A 25307-nucleotide genomic window follows, 5' to 3' on the forward strand; every position below is an offset into this window, starting at 1 on the left:
GTATCTATGTGTCATTTATACTTGCTGGTGGGCCTGCTGACGCCGGCGGTGAGCTGAAACGTGGCGATCAGCTGTTGAGCGTAAATAATGTCAGCCTAAAGAACGCTACCCATGAAGAGGCCGCTCAGGCGTTGAAGGTGAGTTATGCTTTTGGTGGCTGGGCCTTGAAGTGCATATCGCCCATTTACTTCAATATTTAGTGTCGTAATCAAAAATTACGAAAATTGAGTTTAGTATACAGAAATTACCGCGCTACCTATTGTTATATGTGAAAATTTTGTAGCTGTATCGATTACAAGTACATATATCACTAGAATAAAATTGGGGTATTCAAACAGAATGCGACATTCTTGTATGCCGAAACTTTAGAAGGTTAAATAAACGTTTGAAAACACCACCAACTATTTTTTTAACAGTGTGAAAATTCATAAAATGTCTTTTACGGTATCTTGCGAACCTCTTATATATATTTTTAGCCGTTTAAAGTTTACGAAATAATATACAACAATACGACACTTACGAAACCGTTGCGAATACCCCAAATATGTATTGATTTTTATTATGTGAGTATATGTAAATTCAAAACTTGAAGCTGTTTTTCTGGAGTTTTGCTTTGTTCAGTTATGACACTCTACTGAAGTACATAAATCAGCGATATGTATGTAAATACATAAGAGTGCATCACTAAAAAAACTTGCTTGCTTTACACCATAAAATGTAGTTATTATAATTTAAGACCTTCGCCAATTTTGTTTTTAATATTTACGTGAACTAGAGCTATTTATAAATACCTCATAAAATACCATTATTTCGACTCCATTAATATATTTTTTTTTATTTCATGCAAACCTTTTCATTTAAACTCTTCTATCATCTTAGATGATGTTTTAGAAAAAATATTTTTCAAAACTATTTTTTTTTTATAAAAAATCGCGATTTCTGTAGGTATTTTCATTTTTCGAAATTTTTTTGGCGGAAGTCTTGACATACAGTGGTGGAAAAATAAACAAATTGACACATTTTTCCTATTTTTCTTTTGTTTATTTAATATTTATTATTTATTTTATAAAAGTATAGCTCATTATCCAACAAAAACCCTATAAATTCATATTTCAAACTTTGTGCAAAAATTATAAAAGTTCTGCAAAATTGCATCTAAATTTTCAACTTTTTAATCAGATTTTTATTCGTATGCAAGTTCAAAGTTCCTAAAAATCGCATTAGTTTTTGATACTTTTAATTTTGAATGTATTACGCACGTTTTTCCATACAAAAATAAAAGGTCAAACATACTTTGTATGGGAGAAAACGCTTTAAAAAAATTTCAAAAAGTAACGCAATTTTTTACCAACTTAAAACTTACCTTCATTCTACTAAAATTTAATGGGCTATTAAACTACATACTCAAAAAAAATCTAAAAAATGTGGTTAAAAAGTTGAAAATTTAGATGCAGTTTGCAGAATTTTTATAATTTTTGCTCTAAGTTTTAAATGTGACTTTATATGGTTTTTGTTAGGCAATGAGCTATAATTTTATAAAAAAATAATAAATTTTATTTGTCAATGTTATTGTGGCTTATTAACATTTTATTTTTAATATATTTTTATTGAGCTTTGTACCACGATTATTTATTAGGAAAAATTAAAAAAGCAACAAAGTCTAAGCGGTAGAAGTTATAACAGCTATTTCGGAGATGCTGAAATCTAGCAAAAAAAAGTCGGCTGAGGAGATGTGGTGATCTCCGAAATAGCTCCTATAGCTTCTACCGCATAGACTTTGTTGCTTTTTCAATTTTTCCTAATAAACAATCGTGGTACAAAGCTCAATAAAATTATTAAAAATAATAAATTTTATATTTCCGATGGAAAAATAGTACCGATTTTTTGTTTGTATATAAAGCGATGCACCCTAATGTAAATACACGGTTTGAATGAAGCTGTAATCTATATATGTATGTTGTTTCTTTCAATAAAGTCCCGTGTTAGCTACAGGAGGTTAGCGGGTTTATTTATTTCGCCAGTGTGAGTCTAGACGTCACCAGTCTGATTCGCTGCTAGTCAAAGCGACTTTCATCCCTATCATCTTTTGTTTGTTTAAGGTTTATTATTAATTTTTTTTGTATAAAATAGACAAATTACGAAAACTAAAAAACAAATACAACAAACTTTTTATTAAGAATTTTTAGAAAACTTCTAAGTATGCTGAAACCGTATGCCCTTAAATTCAAGCTTAACGAAGTCCAAATTTCAAGTGCCTAAGAATTCGCGTTGATTTTTGATATTTTTTTGCCGATGGTCTTATTATTATTTTTTTTTTTTCAACAAAAATAATTGTGGCACAAAATGCGTTACACCGTCAGCATTTCAAAAAAGAAAAATATCATAAACCAACGGGAATTTTAATTGTGAAATGTAGGTCGTGAACGAGAGTTGAATTCTCATGTACGTTGGTGAGGTGCTGTTAAAAAATTCATAGGAACTACCTGTTCTGGTAGGGGAATTTATTGAATACTCGGTATCAGCCTCATTAAAAACTCATATTTTCTTCACCCTATGCCCTACTCATAACGGTTGTATTCATTTCCGCTATTTCGTTCACAGAGTTCCGGTGGTGTTGTCACATTAGTCGCACAGTATCGCCCCGAGGAGTACAATCGCTTTGAGGCGCGCATACAGGAGCTGAAACAGCAGGCTGCATTGTCGGCCGGCGGTACTGGCACACTGTTGCGCACCTCTCAAAAGCGTTCACTGTACGTGCGTGCGCTGTTCGATTACGATCCGAATCGTGATGATGGGCTACCATCGCGCGGTCTACCCTTCCGCCATGGCGACATACTACACGTGACAAATGCTTCCGATGATGAATGGTGGCAGGCACGTCGCGTGCTGGGCGACAGTGAAGACGAACAAATCGGTATTGTGCCATCGAAACGACGATGGGAACGAAAGATGCGCGCACGCGATCGTAGTGTTAAGTTTCAGGGTCACGCTGCAGCCAACAATAACCTGGACAAGGTCAGTAATGAGGTACAGTAGCGCTTGATCGGTTGAAGTAGCCGTAGTTGTTGTAGTTATATGGTATTTCAATTAATAAACAAAATTTTTTTTTTGACACATTTCGCGCCTACTTTCAAGCAGCAATCGACGCTGGATCGTAAGAAGAAGAATTTCACGTTTTCACGGAAATTTCCGTTCATGAAGAGTCGCGACGAAAAATTGGGAGAAGATGGCAGTGATCAAGAGCGTAAGTAGTAATAAGGAAGTATGTGAAACGTGAGTGTTTTTATAAAATGTGAAATTAAAATGTATGGATTTATGCGCGTAAGCGTCTGCGTGCGTGTGTGTGTGTGTGTGTTTGTTTGTATATTAGCGCTTATGTAGTGAAGTTAGCTGCGTGATAGGATTTTAATAAAATAAACACAATATACAATTCTCTACTGCCCTTTGTTAGTAATTTTATGATGCAGGCTTTAAAGTATCTTCCCGTTTTCAGGCAGTCTGAAGCCCGCCTTCAGGCGCTGCTGTTATTCTTCTAGACCGCCCCTATATTGACTTTTTTTTTTTTAATTGCGTTGGTTTGCTTACGTAAATGAATACTTTTTTCCTTTTGTTTTGCTTATGCTTTTTGTGAGTTTGTTACCATATTATTATTAAAATTAATTAGTTTATGCGTTTAATTTGTACATTATGTTTGTGTTTTCTTGTTATGTTATTGCATAATTTTAATATAATTTTTAATTTGTATATTTTTTGCTTTTACATGAAAATCACGAACACACAATACTACTTACCATCACGAACAAACAAAAAAAAACGTCTAAAAACCGTATATCTTTTGTGGCGTCCAACATCATCTACAACCATCAACATACATCGCCCTCGTCCTCCGTCCGTCAAAACAACTACTATTTATTTTTGATCGTTCATCTATCTCTCCGTTCATTCATTACTTACATACATACAATTCGGAATCTAATGGCATACAATATGCAATTATTAATAATTACAAAAAAAAAAAAAATACGGTAATCGCTTGTTTGTTATACTCACAACTGGCACACTCTGGCTCTTTACTATACGGGGCATATCCGTTGTCTCCGTCCTCATCATTGCTCTGCCATCATCACTGCGCGTTGCACATATGCGCATGTATGCGTGCCTGTGTACAGCAGCCAATGGAGTTGTAAACAGCAATAGTGAACTTGATGTTAACAGTGTTAACAACAATGATTTAAGTGAACCGCAACGTAAGTTTTAAACCCATTTTTATTCTAGTCGTTGATTTACTTTATAATTTATATTACATATGTATTTACTTAGGATGATAACATTTATGAAAAAATTGGTAATATTAGTAGGAAATAACAGAAATTACTTTGAATGAGGTTAAGTGTAAAAAAATACTATTTTAAAAAACAATACTTTTACTAATTTGGTTGTAGCGTTCTCATGAAATTCTATCTAATTTGTTGTAATTACTTACTTTGAAGTCGCCAAGTATTAATGGAAAAAGTTACATACATACATGCATAATTATATCGTTATTCTGATCTAGCTGGCATTAGGTTATTTGGTTAAATGATAACTATTCTTTAGGGTGCTTTATTGTTGTAGATTGAAGATGGAGATATCCCGATGACCATGGGGACATGAATATCTCCAAGATCTCATATCCATAGTAATAACCAGGGGTCGTACTTGAATGACCCTGTGAAAGCGTGAAGTGAATACATTTTTCTACGACTACGATTCTGTTTTTAAACGAAATTTGATTTGTCAAAAAGTTTCCACTGTGAAAAGTTTTTTTTCATAAAGTTAGGCGTTGTGCTTAAAATCATATACCAAAATTCATAAAAAATAAATAAACTTTAACTGCTATATAAATCGAAAATCCGTATGAAAATTACACTCTATAAAGCTTTATCTTTTTATAAAGGATATCATCTTTTACTCAATAATTTACCAAATAATTACTTGCTGGAAAACCTTTTAATGATCGAGAATCGTTTAAATTACTAGAAATTTTTAAGCAAAAAATACAACGGAACACAATAAAAATTTAGGGGCTCCGTTAATTTCCGATAAAAAAATAATAATATTCGAAAATGGTTAGTGTTGTTTTCCCCCAAACATAAAGTATACCATTAAGCTCAGCTCAATGATTTCTACCGGCCCTTAATGTCTCCAAACTTTCGTTGGCTGAAAAAGGGTATTGAGTTTTTCCAACCCAGTTCGGCTTCTATAAGCCGCTTCTGAATATAATCCAAAATATTTAAACATTATTTACACTGATATTTTTATACATATGTATACGAATTTTTCGTAGCACTATTTTCGAATATGGGCTTTTATTTTAAATATTAAATTTTTTTTTAATTCTAATTAAGGTATAGTCGCGTAAAGACAAAAAAGGAAAAATCAAATAATATTCACATTTGATTTTTCCCTTTTTTGCCTTTAATACACATTTGATTTTTCCCTTTTTGCCTTTACGTGATTATATCTACCTATCATTTTTAATAACTGATTTTCTTTCAAAAAATGTTCACTAGGCCTCAATAAAAGGCACCAGGAGGAAGATAAAATACTCGATTGTTTTTATTCCTCCGAAAAATATGTGCTGCGTCTATTTTAGCCTTGAAGTACAGGTTTATTGCCCCCATCATTAATATTTTTTATTGTAGTATTTCGTGACCTGAAATGCAAAAAGACGTAACAACATCGCAACTGAAGTGGAAAACGCGTGCTTAATATTTCTTTTTTTTTTTTATAAAATGATTTAGGGAGTTGCAATTCGATGAAATCCATCATATAAAACCAAAAGTGAATGTTGATTTATTTATAAGTTTCAGCGATGATGTTGTTTCGTCTTTTTGCATTTCAGGTGACGATTTGTTTTTTGAAATCCAGCAATATATTATTTTCTCATTTCGTATAAATTCGATTTTAGTTTGCTATTTATTCCTCACAAATTTAAAACCTACTTTTAGAGGGCAAAATTCATCTCCTGAAGTAGATCATTTCCTTTTTCTTATGCTGCTTGCGGCGTTCTAATTTCAATTTAAGAAGATGCCAAATTTCTCAATACTAATTTTTGTTTACCAGTGACATCTAATTTCTCAGATTTTTGTTTTTTATATTAAAAGTGACCTTCAAGAATCTCTTTCCATTGTATCAACATTCTTCTTCCTGTCTCATGTGGTATGCAAACCTATCGGTGAACTCGTTTGTTTTTCAGTTAGAAATTTGAAGTAGTACTGTGGAAGTGAAGTGTCGAGGTATGAATTATTTTCCAATTGATGACTTGGTGGCTTTATAAGTAGATCTTTTCCAAATTGAAACTCAAACTAGATTTAATATTGTCAAGCACTATGCCAGCTGTTGAATATTTAGTAATCTCTAACAAAATTATGAGCTGCTGGCAAATTCAGCGCACTTTCTACGCACTATCGATTTTTTCGATAACAAAATTTGGTTTACTGGGTATACAAGAATATTCACCTACTCAATGATTTGTCGGGTTAAGGATTACTAGTAAAAAATATCAAATGTACTGGTACAAAATCATACCGCCAATCATAGAGCATACGACACACAAAAAAAAAGAAAAAAGAAAATGCTCTTATAAAATAAAACATTATTGTGTAGTGTTTTTTTTTTGGTATCGTCTAAACGCGCGCGCACACTGCAAATCTACAACTTCAACACACGCATAAGACATTTTGTATCACATTCGTGCTACATAGATATGTATATGTAGTACATACAACAACAACAAAAAAAAAACCTGCGGACCGACCAGAAGCAATACTTTTTCAATTGACCGTTAATTACTCTTCAATTAATTCTCTTTACTTTTTTATTCCACTTGATTTTCTTCTGTTGAAAACTTTTAATTGCATAGTACATTTATTTACAATTCTATCTCTCAGCTTCATTTAAAAATCAATTTCCCATGTATCCATTGTTCTACTAAAATAACGTGAAGGCGTCATTCGAAATTAATTATTCTCAAATAAAAATAAAATTTAAACTACTTATGCCAGTGAAAGAAACAAATAAAACAAATATTTGCAACTAAGCAGACTGTGTATTGATCTTGAAACATTCAATAATTTGCTGCTTAAACATTATATCCTTTACACATTACATATTGAATGAAAACAATAGCTACAAAATTTTCAAATTTAAACTAATCTCGATACTCAAACTTCACTGCAACCCAACATTTAACTTTTTTCAGCAGCAACATAGTATGATGTATGTATCTATGTATGCTGGTCAAGCAATCTACTCTATACATACATACATGTCTAGTACATACATATGTACATCTTTCCCATTACCCTACTACTACTATTTTTTCTTCCCTTCAACCCATTCACCACTCTTACTCTTTTGTGTTTTTTTTTTCAACTACTGCTGCTGTTCTTTTTTAACTGAAAGAAATCTCTTCTTAATTCTTTAATTTTCTAGCTTTTATGCTTTGCTACACACAAGACGATGCCAATGCTGAAGGAGGTATGTACCAGTTACTTTACTGTTGTTTAACCATTTACCACATACTTACTACTTACTACATGCATATATAAATATGTTAATATACTATACTCTGTACAACTCTTATCTCTACAACATACTACTTACTACTTATTAACGTACCATTAACTGTAGTTCACATATTTGCTCATTTTCATTTGATTACTCTTGGTTACTATAGTTCGTTAATTTAATTTTTATTTTATTTTTTTTGTAATTCCTTTATCCAATCACTTATTTAAATACATACATACTTACATACATGTATGTGCTCTTATTATCATAATATAGACTCATCTATTTTTCTTTTGACTATTTGATACTCGTGTAGGCTTTCATTCACTAGCCCATAGAGTAGCGCTTATAACATTATTTAATACATAAAATGTACAGTCATAGTGAAACTAATCAACCACCCAAACTAAGTTTTAGTTGAAAAAAGACAGTATGTATTTGATCATAATTTTTCATATTCGATTTTTATAAGTACTTGTACTTTCATACATATATGTATATAAATTTATTATTATTATGCAAGTATCAATATTTACAAAAACATCTCAATTTATGTATACATTTTTTTTATAATTTTGTTTTTAATTTAGCTACCCCTTTATTTCATGAATTTCTATATTTAAAATGACAACGCCACGTAGGAATTTAATTTTTATTTGTTAGGTAATTATTATACATGTGTATGTAAATCTATTCGATTATTGAGGTATGCCGTTTGTAAAAAGAAAATGCTCAAACTTTTGCAGACAAACTAAAAATTAAAATCATTGAGATATGAACCTCAATAAATTCAGCATTTTTGTTCATAGCAACTTCAGTTCAAACTCAAAACATTTTTTTGGTAACTATGTACAGTGCCAACCACTTGCATAGTGCATTTTTACATTTCTCTTTATAATGTCAAATGTTGTTAACTAATTTGACATTTTAGAGTGCAAAACCAAACAACAAAATACACACAGCTAATTTTTCAACCATGTATGTATGTCGGTGGAAAAGTTCGCATACTACCCTAAGGTACGACACCTTGATTAATTTATGGGTTGTATCTTTTTTCCACTTAGTTTTAGCTTGTGTTTTCAATCGGATTCACATCAGGCTACGGTGAGAGCCAATCTAATGAGATTACGCCGTTTTCCTTTTTCCAACTGCTACACAAGCGACTTCCATGTTTGGTTCTGTTGATTGTAGAAGTCTACGTCGTTATATCGTGGTCATGAAGTTGGCATCGAAATTATTCGTGAACATTATTAGTTTGGCAAATCCTTCTTTTGTGAAGCATCTCCAAATAGGAACTTTTCCTGTACATTTCACTTGACGATGCAGCAACTTACCGTCTGTAGGGAATCAGACGAGCTTAGCTGTGTTTGTCATCCAAAAGGAGGACTCGTCTGTAAAAACCACTTGGTGAGGAACGGACCTCAGCTCCAATAACATCAATAAACAGTAGCATATCGACACCTGAGTACCGCCTCAAAACGCTCTAATTTCAATATATTTTCAGTTGGTATAGTGCGTTTTTGCAAAAAATTCTCAGATAAGGCGTTATTCAGTCAAATTTTGAAGGGATTCGTTCTTGAGCCATTTTCTGCGTAAGGGCGTTTTCGAATCGGCCGCCGAGATAGGTCGATCTTCCACTCAGTCGTCGATATGTCTAATAGAAATGTATCTGGCAAAATTGTAACACAGAGTGCCGCTACTAAGCGCATTAAAATAAACCTAGGTAGAAAATCATTTTAATAGTACGCGTTGTGTAGTTCGCTAGTTTCGTGAAAAGATTTCGTAGCGTATGTAGTTACTTCTCTGGGAAAGTTTGAGTATAATTCCCTGCAATACCTGCCCAAAAGCAGCCGTAACAAAGTCCTCAATTCATCAACAATTTTGGTTGATGTAAAAAAGCACACCGACGTGTGGTGTATGGTATCGAAATGGAACTTGCATATTTAATTTCATCAAAACCTGAATCTGTAATTAGAATACAAGTTTTATTTTAAGTTTTCTTTTAATTTCATGCATCTCACATTTTTCTATTCGTACATTTAACTAAAGAAATTGTAAATATACATACATATGAATGATACATATTTTAAATATTTATTCAATTAATATACATACATATGTACATACATACATAACGTTGTACTCAAGAGACTGTGTTTTCCAATTACTTAGTCCAAAAATTAACCCTTGAAGGTAATCCAAGTAATTTCCTACCTCCGGTGCCGGTTACTTGTAACTGAATGCACCTGTAAATCTATTTATTACCGTCATAAACTAATGACAAAACCGTTTACCTTACGCGCTCAAATACATGCAGATAAATGATCATTTAAGCGCAAAGACATGATTTAATTTAGACCATATCCAAAATTATTACTAAAATATATATATATATTTTTATTCAATCCTAACAGATAAATTTCAATTTATGCATATTTGATTCAAAATATTTATTCGTACTAAATATAGTCGTATGCATTTCATAGTTTCTCAGTGAATCAAACACACACACACACACATTAAGTACAGTGTACACTTTACCACTCCCGCGTCCATATCCCAGACCTTGCCAAAATTGAAAATGATATTGTTTGCAGCTTATGTTTATTCATTTGTTTCTAATAAAATTGTCATCGAAATTTTTAACGTTTTAATCAGTAGCTTTAGAAAATTTTCGGGTATGCAGTTTTGTAGACCATTCAATTGTAGGCTAATAAAGTGCAACTTTCAAGTCGATAAAAATTACCGTTGATTTTTTTGAATTTTTTTGGTGGATGGTGTGCGCATTTTCTTCCATATAAAAATAGATTTTGATCATCAACTGTAGTTTTTAGCGACTTGAAACTTGCACTTTATTTAACTAAAATTGAATGTTCTACAAAACTGCATATTCGAAAAATTTTTACGAATTGAAAAGTTTGAAATTGTGATAACTATTTTTAAGTTTGGTTAACTTTTGTGAAAGTTTTTAAACTTTTATTTACATATACATATATGGTTTCGGTTATAAATTGAATTATATTTTAAATGAAAATTATTAAAACTAAATAGATAAACAAAAGTTGCAAACAATATGAATTTGAATTTTGTTGCTAAATCTCTGACCATAGCTGTATAAGTAGCATCATAAATAAGAAAGAAGGCACTATTCTTAGAATTTATGTGCAGTCTCAGTTAGGCAAAGAACATTCCAACTTTCTTATAAACAAATTCAAAACAAAAACAAACCATTCATTTGTGCCTCGTGCTATTGTGTTTTTTTTTTACGAACAAAATTCAAGCCAAGTCAGATTTTATGACAAAGTTTATTACACATTTTAGTTCATGTACATTAGACCGTACCAAACAAAAAAGTTCGCCGTTAATCGCTGAGTCTAAAGTATTTTCGAAAGGAAATTTTTCTTATATTTTCGGCATTTACAGTCGGATCTTAAGGTATGATATATCGATGTTCATTGAACTAAAGTTCGCCGTTTTGGTACATACCAACCAAACCCCCGTTCTTATCACTCTAAAGTACCACCCTAATGACAGTAAACGAAAGCTCGCCAAAAATCATTGAACCTTTGCTAAGGAAGTATTTGGATTATTCTACTAGAACTTTCAAATAAAAAAAAAATTTATTGCCGAATGTAGGTGTCACCGAAAATGTGACCCCTAGCGACCAACAATTTTTTTTTTCGAAATCGGCTTTCAAAAATACTTTAGTCTGAGCGGTGTACGACGAACTTTTTTTAGTTGGCTTCTAAGGTGATACGGTATAATGTACATAGGTATTTAATTCTACATCCGTTTGCTATAAAAAATTGGCAAACATTTAATATCCCACACACGTCCACCCCTGCTCCCCTGCTCCTCTGCTTAGCTTCCTATTGTGCTGCTACATTTACTATGTGCGAGATCACAAACGTCAATGCTTTTCGCTTGGCAGCTGCCGAACTGCAGATTTTTGGTTGGTTGTTGTTGTTGTTTTAATTTCTCTTTAGTTTTTTTTTTCTTAGATTGTGCTTGTATTTTTTGAAATCTGTATTTTTTCGCAACAGCAAGACATAGTCTTTGTATATTTGTACAAATGAGAGCTGCCATTTGGAATTGGTTCAGCAAAACGCCCATATATATGTATGTGACGTAAAAGCATGAACGAGTTGTTACCTTTAGTATTAATTAAAAATGTGAAAAAGATTTCCTGGAAATGTGAAATGTGTCCTGAGTGAATGATCTTTGAAATTTGTGCTCGATGCGGCTTTATCAGTCATCAAGAGATGGATCTACATACCTCCGAAATTTGAGGAAATTGATGTGCCTTAAAAGTTCAGAAAAATAGTTGATGCAACAGTTCACATATAGAACTCGCTAAAGAAACAATCTTTGTATACATACGAGGACTTTTGTTAAAAAAAAAAAAATTTAGAACTATATTTTCAGTATATTGTTTTATATGGAAGACAATCCACCACCAGATTACCTACATTTCTATGTATTTATAGGTAAGAGGAAACATAACGGAATTGTACGCTATACATATCTGAGCCGTTCAATTAAAGTAGCCCAAGTCGGCAGAGGCCCTTTCCCCTTTAAAGCAAAATTTCATTGGGTTTCCAAACAAATTTTTTAACGTTCAACTAGGCGTAGGTGAGTTCAAGATGCTATTTTAATAGAAGCTTAATAAAAATATAAAAATTTCAAAGTGAAACTGATTATTTTTTAATTCAAAATCAAACCTTCTAAAGTCACTTAAGCTACTTTAATTGAACGGCACAGATATGTATATACATATACGAAGTCATTTCTGGATATGTAGTAGCTCTACCTATCTACCTAGGGGCTTATCGATTCTCCGCTCTAGACTTCAAAATAAGATGCATAGTTACGCTATTTCCGATCATATTTTGAAAATGAAATCGTGAAGCTGTTTTGTTTCTTAAGTTTTTAAGTGATTAATTTTTTTTACTTGGAGTTATGATTTTTTAAGCTTTTGATTGTGTTTTGTGAACTTTTGTGATATAGGCAAGCTTTCCGGAAATGTATTTGTGAATTTGTCTAGGTACTGCTCTGTGCACTTTGATATTATCATTTTGGTTACTATCCTTTCTTCTTTTTTTTTGTCTGTTTGTAGGCTAAAGCATCTGTACTTATGCTACAACGTCTGTTATCCCTCCAAAATTTAACACCTTTGTCCCCTCCCCTCCGCCCAAGAGCCCACAAATCCGCGCAAAATTTTATACGAATCCAGCATATCATATTGACTTACTCAGAAATCGATTTGTTAAACTCCTATAATGCCAAAAATTACCGCTAGAACACCTAAAAGTATGCAGTTTCTGTTGGAAGCTTTTTATCTGAAATTGTCGCCTAAAAGGCATTATTTTTACTTGCATCTTTGAGGCGTCTTTTTTCATCACAACGGTTTGTTTTGCTTATCGAAGTTTAGCGTATTGTATTTCTGCGAAATTTTCAAATATTTAGATTACCTGAAAATATACATTAGCTACTACATAGAGTATTGTCTCGTCCTCATGCTAGTTCAGCTCTGCATACCATTAAAGGCCTGCTGCTGTATACATTCCCTCATACACTGAATATATAAAAACACCAACATCACTCGATTAGCGACGAAGCATTCTCAGCGAATACTCTATCCACTTCAGTTTTTTTTTTTAATTTTCAGTTAAGTATTTAATTGCTTAAATGGGTTCGTTTACGTTTTCATCTCAAGCCGTTTCATTTTGTGTCTATCCTTTCGTTGCCTACCTATGTGCCCCGTGTACCTCTTGTGCGTTTATTTCCAGCCTTTATTAGTATCCCTTACCATTTCGTTGCAAGTTCATCATTTATTTGCAATTTATGTAGTATTCGAAATTTGTACGACAAAAAAAAAAATACATAAAAACATGCATAATTATTTATGTCAACATCTATGCAATTTGGTTTCAAAATTTTAATTCATAAATAGATACACTGAAATTTGAATTGAAATAATCTACACCGTCAATGTACAAAAATAATAGATTTTCTTTTTCTTTTGAATTTTGTCGTATTTTCTGCTCCTACTACTCTACCACCTCTACTTTTACTACCTACTCCACTACCTACTACTACTACTACTACTACTACTATGTATTACTACTCTGCTACTATTTCAACTGCTCTCGTTCGCAAATCTACTCTTCTAAATCGATATCGATTAATTGATTGATTGATTGTAATGTTTTAATTCGAAAAAATCTCGTTATTGACATATGGCCAAACCAAACCACAAATCACAAACCGATACAAAAAATGAAATCGAATGCGAAAATGAAATTGAAACCGAAATCACATTCAATGAATACGCCCGATATGGAATGCATATTTATCTGCGTCCAACAATAATAACTTCTACTACTACTACTACTACTTCTACTACTTTCTCGTGTCACTACTACCAACCATCAAAAAATACGAAAACCGCCATCACCACAACGACTACAACAACAACAACTACTACTACTATTTTAACCACCACCAACCAAACAACCGTTTGATCAACCAACAAATCAACAAACCAATGAACCAACAACGAACACCTGCTCTACACCAAAAAAGCCGAAATAATCTACCGTGTGGAGTTGCCAGACATGGAGCAGATAACACTAATCTATTTGGAGAATAGTGATGCTGACTATCGTAAGTTCAGCGGCTGAAGTAATACGTTACATGAATAAACTGAGAATTACAAAAAAAAAAATTAAAAATTAAAAAAAAATTAAAGCGTGCCAACATAAAAAATGTTTTAAATAAAATAGTAATGTTAAAGTGGCAACTCTTAATTATCAAGTGAAACACTTAAAACAAATGCCGTTAAAAGTTAGTTTATTTAAGCAACGAAAAAGTATTATATGTTAGTTTTTGTGAAGAGTAAAACATTAAAAATATTAAAGACAAAACAATTTAATTGAAAACGTAGTATCAGAGTTAAGCATACATTAAAAAGAAAGTATTGAAAATTACAGTATTTTGTTCTCTTAATTTCAATATTCATTTGTCTTAAAGCGTCTACTTTCTGGTTTGTTTCGTTCGTGCGTTCGTTCGTTCATTCGTTCGTCCGATTGTGCATTTCTTTATATGTTTCGTTTACTTTCTCTAATTCCTTCACTAACTACACACAAACACACACCCACACACATACACACACTTGTTTTGCCGCCCTATGTTTCGTTTCAGCGCAACGCCTTAATAATAGTCACACAAATTGTTCTATACCCACACTGTTCTACTGGATATTTTAATACTTACTACATTTCGTTACGTTACATTGCGTTGGGTTATGTTTATGACAAACGACCTATGTATATTACGTTACCTTTACGTTGGCTTGTTTTAAATTTGAAATATTGAGCTTGTTGATTGATATTCTTGATTGTTATTAAGTATTGTTTTCTTAAAAAGTATATTGAGTTGTAGTAGGTACGATTATCTTAATGTACTCCCGTCTAACTCACCAACAATCCGATTGAATTAGAGAATTGTTTGTTTCCCGTATGCGCCCAAGGAAAAGCTTGTTTTTTTTTGCCGACTATTTTAGTCGCATTTTTGCCGCCTATTAGCATCTAGGACACTGAAATGTTGAAAAACAACAAAAAAAAATGTATCAAATTGGTCCCTTTTTTCTTACAATTTCATATTTAATTTTGCCCCTTTTCTTTACTTTGGCTGTTGACTTAGTACATACTTAGCTTTCGTCTTTAGTTGTACTATATAATTTTTTTGAACTAAGTTGTGCTTACAAGTAATTTTTCCGTTTTTTTTTTTTTGGTCTTTCACTTCACTTTCACTTTATTCTTTTCGTACAGTTCTCAACTAGCTCCTATGTTTGTTTGTTGGTATTGTTCTCCTTTTGTTCTCTTTCTCTTTGTTCGTAGCCACACACACACAATTCCTTCTACCTTGTCACGACCCAAGAATGATAGAATACAAGATTGCGCCGATCAGAGAGGATTTTTGAGAATAACTTTTGTGTGACGTCACACTGGTGCAATTGCGAGAGAGAAATGCCAAAACGTGAGCAAGAATGGAAGAAGAAGAAAAAATGTTGCAAGGAAAATGTAAACAAGTTGCACCAGTGTGACGTCATGCAAACAACGATTCTGTCAAATTCGTTAAGAGAGGAATAGCGGTCCGAGATCGGCGCAACCTTTGTATTCTCTCAATCGTGGTCACGACCCCACCATTTCCAACATCACTGTCACCGGAACGCTTGTGTTTCGTACACACTCTACCCTGTACACACATACATACATATCTGCATACACTTACACCCACCCACCCATTGAATATGTAGTTGAAATGCGAATGATTTTTAACTTTGAATTTTGTGTGCCAAATGCAAAATCCGTAGCGACAAAACAATGGATTTTTTGCCTAGCATTTAGGCTTTATCACCTGTCCTTTTTGTTTTGAAAATCCATCCATTTGTTGTCGCATTCGCTCCTTAGTAGTTCGTATGCCGTAGTGTGCTAGCAACCCTTTTAGCCCTATTTTATTTAGGTTCTGAACGCATCTACCTACCATCACCCAACAAAACCGTAGAACAGTCGCATTTTTGACATTCCACACTTGGTTTATTTTTTGTTTCGAATTTCAGTTAGTTCTACGTTCTGTTATGATTTGGTTTATGTATGTACAGTATCGGTCATATCTATAGCACGCCATTTCAAAGTGATATTGTGTGCAACTTATGTTTATTTATTTATTTTTGAGAATTTTTAATTAAAATACAGTTCTTTCTCTTACAAACCCCATATAAAAACAAGTTTAACAATTTGTAGAAAACTTCAAAAAAGTGCAACAAATTTTCACCTAAATTTCAAACTTTTTTCTCAGAAGTGTTTGAATTTTTCTGAATACACAGTTTTATATCCCAACTAATTTTAGTCTAATAATGTGCAAGTTTCAAGTTGTTAAAAGTTACCATTGATTTTTTAGAATTTTTTTCGCCAAAGGTGTTGCGGATTTCTTCCATATGCAAATAAATTGAGTTTATTCATTATATGGAAGCCAATGCGACAAACAAAATTCTAAAAAATTAACGGTAATTCGTAGCCACTTGACATTTGCACATTATCAGACTAAAATTGCAGTGGCTAAAAAACTGTGAACTCGAAAAAATTCTAACACTTCCGAGAAAAAAGTTTGAAACTTAGGTGAAAATTTGTTGCACTTTTTTGAAGTTTTCTACAAATTGTTAAACTTGGGTTTATATGGGGTTTGTTAGAGAAAGAACTGTATTTTAATTGAAAATTCTTAAAAATAAATAAATAAACATAAGTGGCACACAATATCACTTTGAAATGGCGTGCTATAGATATGACCGATACTGTAAGTGCTGATTGTATATGGATATATAACTTTGGTCTGTTGTTGTTGTGCTACTGGATTTTTTGTTTGCGTAGAAAGTATTTTATAATCTTGAATACTGTCTTCCTGATACTTTTCTAATTTCTCCTCTTTGCAAATAAAAGTCATTTAAAACTATTCCTTGATTTAATTAGATTCGATTTGATAGAATTTATAAATTCCAAAATTCAAAAGAGCTACTCGTATCGAAAATTATTAACTTTGTGACCCTAGAAGCCTAATTTTATCAAGTTATCGCAGTTTTATTATTATTTTCCCTTATACTATAACAACTGAAATAAACGCAATATGCGAGTATTTGGGTATCACTTTCGTGAAATTTTGACGTCAAATAGAGGACTTACTCATACCATTTGCTGTTTGAAAAATATTTGCCAAAGCTCTGCGACAAATGTGACCACCGCATCTCAGAATTTATTCAGCGTATTCCACTCCTTTGGACCTGTGTTCGATTCCGCGCAACATCTAAATTAATGTCAAACCGCCGTGTGTATTTCTGCCATGGAAAAACGTCTCATAAAAAGCCTCCCTTCGGAGGCGGATGTCCCTCAATTTGTGTTATAACCAAAATATTATTCTAAGACATGGCGCTTATTCCATGCGATTTACTTATCACACAAAGACAAGTTATATTTATATCAATTAAAGTGCTCGATATGGAACTTTGCGCAAACATTTCCGATTTAAGATTCAGTAGATCACTTTTGATCTATTTGCGCGGAAAGAAAGAAACCGGTTTAGAGCAGTGATCGGCAGCGTTGGCGGAACTCCATAAGCTGCCCATGTCTGGTTTAGAGTTTTAAACTATCAACGCATATGCGCTCCAGAGAACTTTATTATTGCATTTTTCTTTTGCGGCTCAGAGAAGGTCGAGAACTCTCTAGAAGATATTATTTTCGAGATGGAAATTCAATCGATTGGGTATTTCAACCTCAGGCTGGTGTAATTGATCAAAAGCACTTGAATGATCGAGCAATTCTGTGTCCAAAAAAATTAGCACTGTACGATAATTAAGAAAGAATTGGTTAGTATGTTGCCCGGGGGAGGAAGGGTTTATTACAATTTATTCAAATTTTTAAAATTTGTGCAAAACTCAGCAAAATTAAATAAATTACAACTTTTTAATTATATATTTCTAGAAATTCAGGACAATTCAATAAATTTGCAATTTTCTCATTATTTTTTTAAACGTTTTAATTTTAAATTTAAATTTTAGTATAATAAGTGCAATTTTGAAGTTGCAATAAAACCCTGCTGATTTGCTGACGGTGTGCCGATACTTTCTTTCCGGCAGTGTACTTAAAAAAGTCGTAACTGTATGAAATAGCTATTACGAGTTATTCAATTAGCGAAGTCACGCCAGCTGATGTATGGTGCCATGAGTGCCGAAGTAGCCAATCTAGAGATGTTTTCTGTAATGCCTTACTAGAAAAGTGTTGCTTACAGGCAGAGTAACCGCCGGTTAGTTTTTTGGCATGACATAATATTTAGGTAGCAACAGATGGCAGCAATGAATTTGCTAGAAATGTTTAAACAAGTCTTAAAAAATCATTGATAGATAGTTGTGTTGGGAAGTATCGAGTACTTTTGAGGATCGTGTGTTTTTGAGAGTACTGAGTACTTACTTTAGCTTAGTGTAGAAATCTCACAAGCTGCCAGCATTGTATCCAAATTAATATATTGATCCCAAATTACGCCAAATGAATGGCAAACTTTTCTGGGTCAAGTATTGTATGTATCATTTCTGAATACCGGTAAATGTAAATAAAGCTCAGTACCTTTAAGTCGACGCTTAATACTGAGCACTTTGATCGATCCTGAGTAGGTACATGTATCAAAGTGATGATTGGAACAGAGTATTTTTGAGTACTGAGTACTTTGGAGTTCTTTTGCTAGTACTGAGTACTTTCGAGTTCTTTTAAGTTCTGAGTACTTTCTGGTCTTTTGTGAGTACTGAGTACTTTGGAGTACTCAGTTTCGATACTTTTAAAAATCGGGTGCTGCTTTTGGTATCGATACTGCCTTACACCAATATATAGTATTATGGTTTAAAATGTTTAATATTTTTGTAGTTAGGCTTAAGATAGGCAAGATTGTCTGATGTACACGAAGACACCCAGCTCCATTTTTTTTTTCACAGTGCGACAGGAAAATTTTATGTGAGATAAGACTAGCCATTTCTGGTGGATTTTGGGTCGCTGAATCCGAATCTCAACATTTTGTGACCGGTAAATTTTGTTACCAAAAGATGACACCACTTATTGTAACAGTAATTCTAAGTACCTTGGTAACGCTTTTATTTATTCAGCTACGAAGTTTTGTAGAAATTCTGGTGTTGCATATTTCACTGGACAATATTTTGTTCCCCTGCTTATGAAATAGTTACAGAATTTACCAGTGCACACAATGCGAAAGCGGTTTAAAAATTTACAGGAACTTTATTTACCAGTTACAAATGTTTTTGATACTAATGCAGAATAGGCCTGTAAAGAAAAGGCTCTACTAGTAAATGCGCTTTATTAATATCTATATGTTTATAAAAAGTCTGAGTTTACATAAAAATGCGCAGTTCTTACTCATGTTTTTTTTTAATTATGCTACATTTGTACATACATAAATTATTTTTTGTTTCATCAAATGTGTATTGAACCGTTTTATTTATGTAGTATCTGTCTGAAATGTTCCTCTAAAATGTTTTGTCCCTCGTTTGCGCTTTGTTGTCTCTGTCGCTCTATTTTTTTTCTGTTTTTGTTCAGCCTCTTATAATTAATTATAAATAAATTAGTGTTTGCTCTTTATAAATAAATTAGCAAATTATTATTTGGTTGAATTGTATAAAATTGAAAATAAAAAAAAAACCTATGATTAATTAAATAATTAATATTTTTTAGCAAAGCAGTGAATGCAAGCAAGCAAACAAACAAAAACGCATTAAAATAAAAATTGCGCTATGTAATCGTTGTATTCGATAATGTTGGTAGGGAAAATGATTCGCAAAAACAAAAACCGTAGTAACTTTCTTTCAGTAAAATATTTATAAAATTAACTTATAATATCTATATATAAAATAATATAATAATTTTTTTTTTACTTACATACATATAAAATATCAATGAAATATCGATTGCTTATTTTGACATTGCAAACATCGTATCTATTTCGTGCATTCGTTCATTTCTTCATTACCGCCATGACATCCCGTTTTATGCATATTTTACAGCATCCGAAGAAAATGTGCTATCCTATGAGGCCGTACAACGGCTATCCATTAACTACACACGGCCAGTAATCGTGCTTGGGCCGTTGAAGGATCGCATCAATGACGATTTGATATCCGAGTACCCAGATAAATTTGGCTCCTGTGTACCACGTAAGTATAATGAAGTTATATTTTAGGTTTGCATATATATATATCTAAGTATTTATATATGTATACTGTTTTGTTTCGCTTCAGACACGACACGACCGAAACGTGATTACGAGGTAGATGGTCGTGATTATCATTTTGTTTCGTCACGTGAACAAATGGAACGCGATATACAAAATCATCTATTCATCGAAGCGGGACAGTACAATGATAATCTTTACGGTACATCGGTGGCGAGTGTACGCGAAGTTGCGGAAAAGGGTAAACACTGCATTTTGGATGTATCGGGCAATGCCATAAAGCGGCTACAAGTCGCTCAACTCTATCCAATTGCTATATTTATCAAACCGAAATCGGTGGACTCGATAATGTAAGTGAATGCTGTTATTTTTTAGTAAGTACTAGCCAATACCCACTCAGTAGATAATTTCAGGAGCTAAATAGCTTTCCTGAGAGTCAAAGAGACCTTTGACTCCGCATTCCTTTCTATTTTCTTATCTATAGCCGCCTCTTTAATTCATAAAAATCGTACATCTTTTAAGGTTCATACCAAATGTGTTTTATTGCAACTTCAAATGTATATTGAAATCCATCTGTAATGCTGATTAATACGTAAAATTGATGCAAATTATAAATAGGAAAAGCCTTCAAGAAGACATGCAGTGAGGCTGAGCCTTCTTGGGTAAAAGCCTTTTAAACTGGGTGCACTTAAGGAGACCTACCTTAATTATCCTCTGGGCAGCGGCCTTTGCGATTACTGTTATGTAAATTCTTTAACACTTAATCTTAACGCGTATTTGATTTCTGTCCACATTGTTGTAGTTTCATCAAACCGCTTGCGTTGTGTACGGCAAAATCGCCTTATTCCGAACCAAATTTTCACCGAGTGGGGACGTATTAGAGAAACGGTGGAGAAGACCAAAATCGTTTACATTGTGAAGTGGAAGAAAATTTAGATTCTCTACTTGAACGAGTCATGCTTGTATGGTGTATGGCGAAATAAAAAAAGTAGGTTTCAGAAACTGCTTGTGTTATTGTTGTTGTTGAAGCGGCTACAACAACCCCGCCCAGATTGGCTGATATTTCAGTCGTTGTCGTCGAGTTCCACTTACGGCAGCCCCAAGAAGCGTGCAGCCTCTATGGGGAATGGTCCATAGGGACGACGCCGTTAGGGTTGTGGGCTTGTGTTGTTTATTTCGCTGTTACGTTGTACGAAATGTTGTCTCAGAAATCTGAAACAGATACTTCGGAGTGCGAAATATTCGCTTCGAACCCCGCATCCTCAAATAACACAAATAGTTCTTTGTACGTTCGTATCCCCTAGAGAAGCCGTATATTCCGTTTAATAGAACCACAGCAAGCCCCATATTCCTCGATTACCGAGCGAAGGCCACTAGCGATATTTTATTCAAATTAGTCCACCTTCTATAAGTAGCTGCTCTATTCTTCTCAACTTCGAGTGTAGGGTCAGGGGTCAAACCTTGGTTGTTGTTGTCGTAATAACATACAAATTGCACACACTCGCTGGAGTGAAAGTCTTTGACCAGATATAAGTCTGGGTCATTCTGGTAAAGTAGGCCCGACTGACATCAGAAGGGTCGAACCTAGATCCTACCGAGCGGTAGTAAGCACCTGTTAACACTTGGCGCGGCCACCATCGCACCATTTTTTTTTTTTTCAATTATGTATCAGCTAAAATCAATTAACTGCGGCTATCTTATTAGGAAAGTCCGATTTCGACCGAGGTTTTCAATTCTATGCTATCGACGGCTACTGGATCAGGTCCTTAGGATAACCGTTGCCTAATTTCAGTGAACGAGTAGATACATATATGTTTTATAACCTTTTGCTTAATAATAATAATATTTTGGAGCGACCTGCTGCTTATTTATAAAAAAAAAAAAAACATTTTAAAAGCTCACTTTAAAATTCAAACAGTCATGCGAAGAAGGGCGAAAGCACTAGGGGATAGCAAACTCGATCTTATTTTGTGCACAAAATTCATATTTGTTTTATATATTTCACCAGGGAAATGAATCGACGCATGACGGAGGAGCAAGCGAAGAAAACATACGAACGTGCGATTAAAATGGAACAAGAATTCGGCGAATATTTCACAGGTTACATATAAAATAAAATTTTTACTCTCAATTATATAACAAATATTAATTTTATTGTTCCATTTTTTGTATTTTCGTGTGCAGGAGTTGTCCAAGGTGACACCATCGAAGAGATCTACAGCAAAGTCAAAGCGATGATCTGGTCACAATCGGGACCAATCATTTGGGTACCATCGAAAGAATCTCTATGACCTACAGCCACGACGACATGGACACTGCCGCCTCGAGTACGCTGTCGACCAGTCTCGAGATCAACAACAAATCAACATCAACAGCAAACGCACTGATTTTGAACGATATTGATGGAGCAGGAGCACGATGTCGCCAACGACGTCATAACAACTACAAACCCAGCTGACGATTGAGTATGTATGCAGTTGAAAATCGCAGCATAATAAAGTCTAAAATGGCAATAAAGCAACAACAGCTATAGTTACAGCGAATGAGGCATTCGAGTTGGTGCCATTTGAACGATTATCGAGTATAAACTAAATCACACCACCGTCACCACACTACAGAAGACACCGCCTGGCAAGTTGGTATTACTCCATCGTGTGTGTGTGCGTATGACGGTTTGCGTCGTTGGTGTGACAGCGCACTACAGAGAATGAGCAGAAAATTATACAAAACTATAGATGAGAGATGTTGTAGCTAATATAAAAAATAATAATTGTAATAATAAAAAGAATAAGGCAGGCTGCGACTCCTACGTACATATATACTGAAGATGGTGCATTTGTTGTTTGTTTGTTACCGCTAGCAATTAAAAATTCGAGTATCGATGAATACATTATATATATAGACATAAATATATATATATATATATAAAACTAATTAGAAACGAAAAAATTGTAATGAATTTGAGCATAGCCACTCACCATACAAATTGCAAATACTACATACAGACGAACATCCATACATCCATACAAACTACATACCTGCTTGCATATAACATAAAAATTAAATTAAAGCACATATGAAATACGGAAATTGCGATTAAAATTCATAATTAGATTTAACTAACAAAAAAACGTGAAATAATGCGTTGAAGCAAATTCGCTGCAAACACTGAGTAACTAAAAGTTTAGAAGAAAAAATTCACCTAAAATGAGAGTACTATAAATATAAAAAGATGATTTCCAGTGCCGACGAACAAACTCGCTTTAAAATACGCAACGATACTTTGTATGCGAGGTGAAATGTCGTTGAAGTTAGTTGAGCAAATGCATGTAAAAGTACAGTTAAAGTTGAACTAAAGTAAAACGCGGCGTTAAATTAGAAAAGAAAAAAGTATATATATTGCAATTTAAAAGCGTAGTTAAAGAGGAAAAAATTTAAAATTGTTTTATTAACGTTATAACGTACAATAATTTATTTATATATAAAAAAAGAGAGAAAATCGTGTAAAGTGTAAGACGTGAATGTTAAAAACTGCAGTTGTCATAAACAGAATTAAAAAAAAAAAAGTATGCGAGACAAAACTTCAAAGCATTATTATAGTTGCATATAATTACATACATTTTTAATTGTTTTAATATTAGTGTAAACTTTTCTTCAAACTGTCACAATTTATGTTAATGCAATCGCAGAAGTTGAGACAAAAAATTTGTTCACTTAGAAGAATAAATGTGCTTGTATGTTTTGTTTGCATAATTTTCATACGAGTTTTACCAGCAGCGACAAGAGATATATTTTGAATAATATTTGCTATACCTATGCATACTCCATTGTTTATATCCATACATGTACAAGAGGTACCACAAAGTACTATATTTATTTCGTTTATAATTTATGCATCCACTATCTAATACCCAGTTGGTTGTGTATTGTGTATAACTAAAACAACAAACAGCAACTCGCCTTAAACGCTTCAAACTATTATAAATGCGCTTCATAAATACAAACATACAAACATTTTCATTCATAGTCAAAAGAGCGCATTTAAATTCGAATATGCTATATATTTATATATATATATATATCAGTACGTCCACACTACTTGTTTGTTATCCGAGTTTAAGTTATCTTTTCACACTTGACAACCGTGTATTTCTTTTACTCCTTTTTATTTTTTTTTTTAGTTATAAGCTATGTATTAAATATTTACTTAATTTTATTTTATATTTAACCGCATTGCATTCTCTGCCAACTGGGTACCTAATTTGTTTTCACACTTCCTTCCGTATTGGTATTTAATTGTTAGCTGTTGTGAATTAATTATTTGGACGCAGGTTTTCGCTCACATAGGCGTTGCGGTGTAAATTTTGCTAAAACCTAACGAAACATTGTAGTAGAGAAGTAGGTTTAGAATAAATGCGTTGCCGCAAAATGCAACATCAGTCACATTTGTATCTAAACTACATGAACTTCATTAGTCCTATTCGTACTACGACTAGTTACTCCATGTATACTACTTACTACTATGACTATTGCTACTTCAACTCTACTTAAAGTGTGGAAGTAAAATTGTATGTAATGTTTTTTTTCTACATAGAAGAATATTTAATTTTTGTCTTATTTTTCTTTTAAGTTTTACATATTATTTAACATTGTACAAGTTATTACGACAAAACACAGTTATTACAAATAATACAACCAACAACAAAAAAATGCAAATTTAACAAAAAAGAAAAGAACAACACAATACTTTTTTCAACGAATATTTAAAATGCGTTAAGTGCAAGAACAAGAAGTATACAATAATACAGAATTTAAGTAAACCATTTAACTTAATTAAATCGTTTCATTTTTATTGAAAAATAACCCAATTGTTTTATTTAATTTCAGTTTTTGCATAACATAAAAGAGCAGCGATAACATTGTGGCAACGCTAAAATTACAAAAAAAAAAAAACGCCGTCAAATCAAAAA

At 33.0% G+C, this 25307-nt stretch overlaps 1 protein-coding gene across 1 annotated transcript; it reads left to right on the top strand.

The window, feature by feature from the left end:
- Nucleotides 1–6: 6 nt before the first annotated feature.
- LOC108373338 (disks large 1 tumor suppressor protein-like) lies at nt 7–25200 on the top strand. The gene is made up of 10 exons (XM_017629209.1): nt 7–137; nt 2602–3027; nt 3139–3244; nt 4170–4247; nt 7477–7521; nt 14140–14220; nt 20171–20320; nt 20405–20687; nt 22346–22437; nt 22522–25200. Exons 2-10 carry the CDS (start codon nt 2950–2952, stop codon nt 22626–22628), a joined length of 1020 nt encoding a protein of 339 aa, XP_017484698.1. The 5' UTR covers nt 7–137; nt 2602–2949; the 3' UTR covers nt 22629–25200.
- Nucleotides 25201–25307: the final 107 nt, after the last annotated feature.

This window comes from Rhagoletis zephyria, unplaced genomic scaffold (assembly GCF_001687245.7).
Source record: "Rhagoletis zephyria isolate East Lansing unplaced genomic scaffold, Rhagoletis_zephyria_1.1 Rzeph_scaffold_06613, whole genome shotgun sequence".
NCBI classification, from domain to species: domain Eukaryota; kingdom Metazoa; phylum Arthropoda; class Insecta; order Diptera; family Tephritidae; genus Rhagoletis; species Rhagoletis zephyria.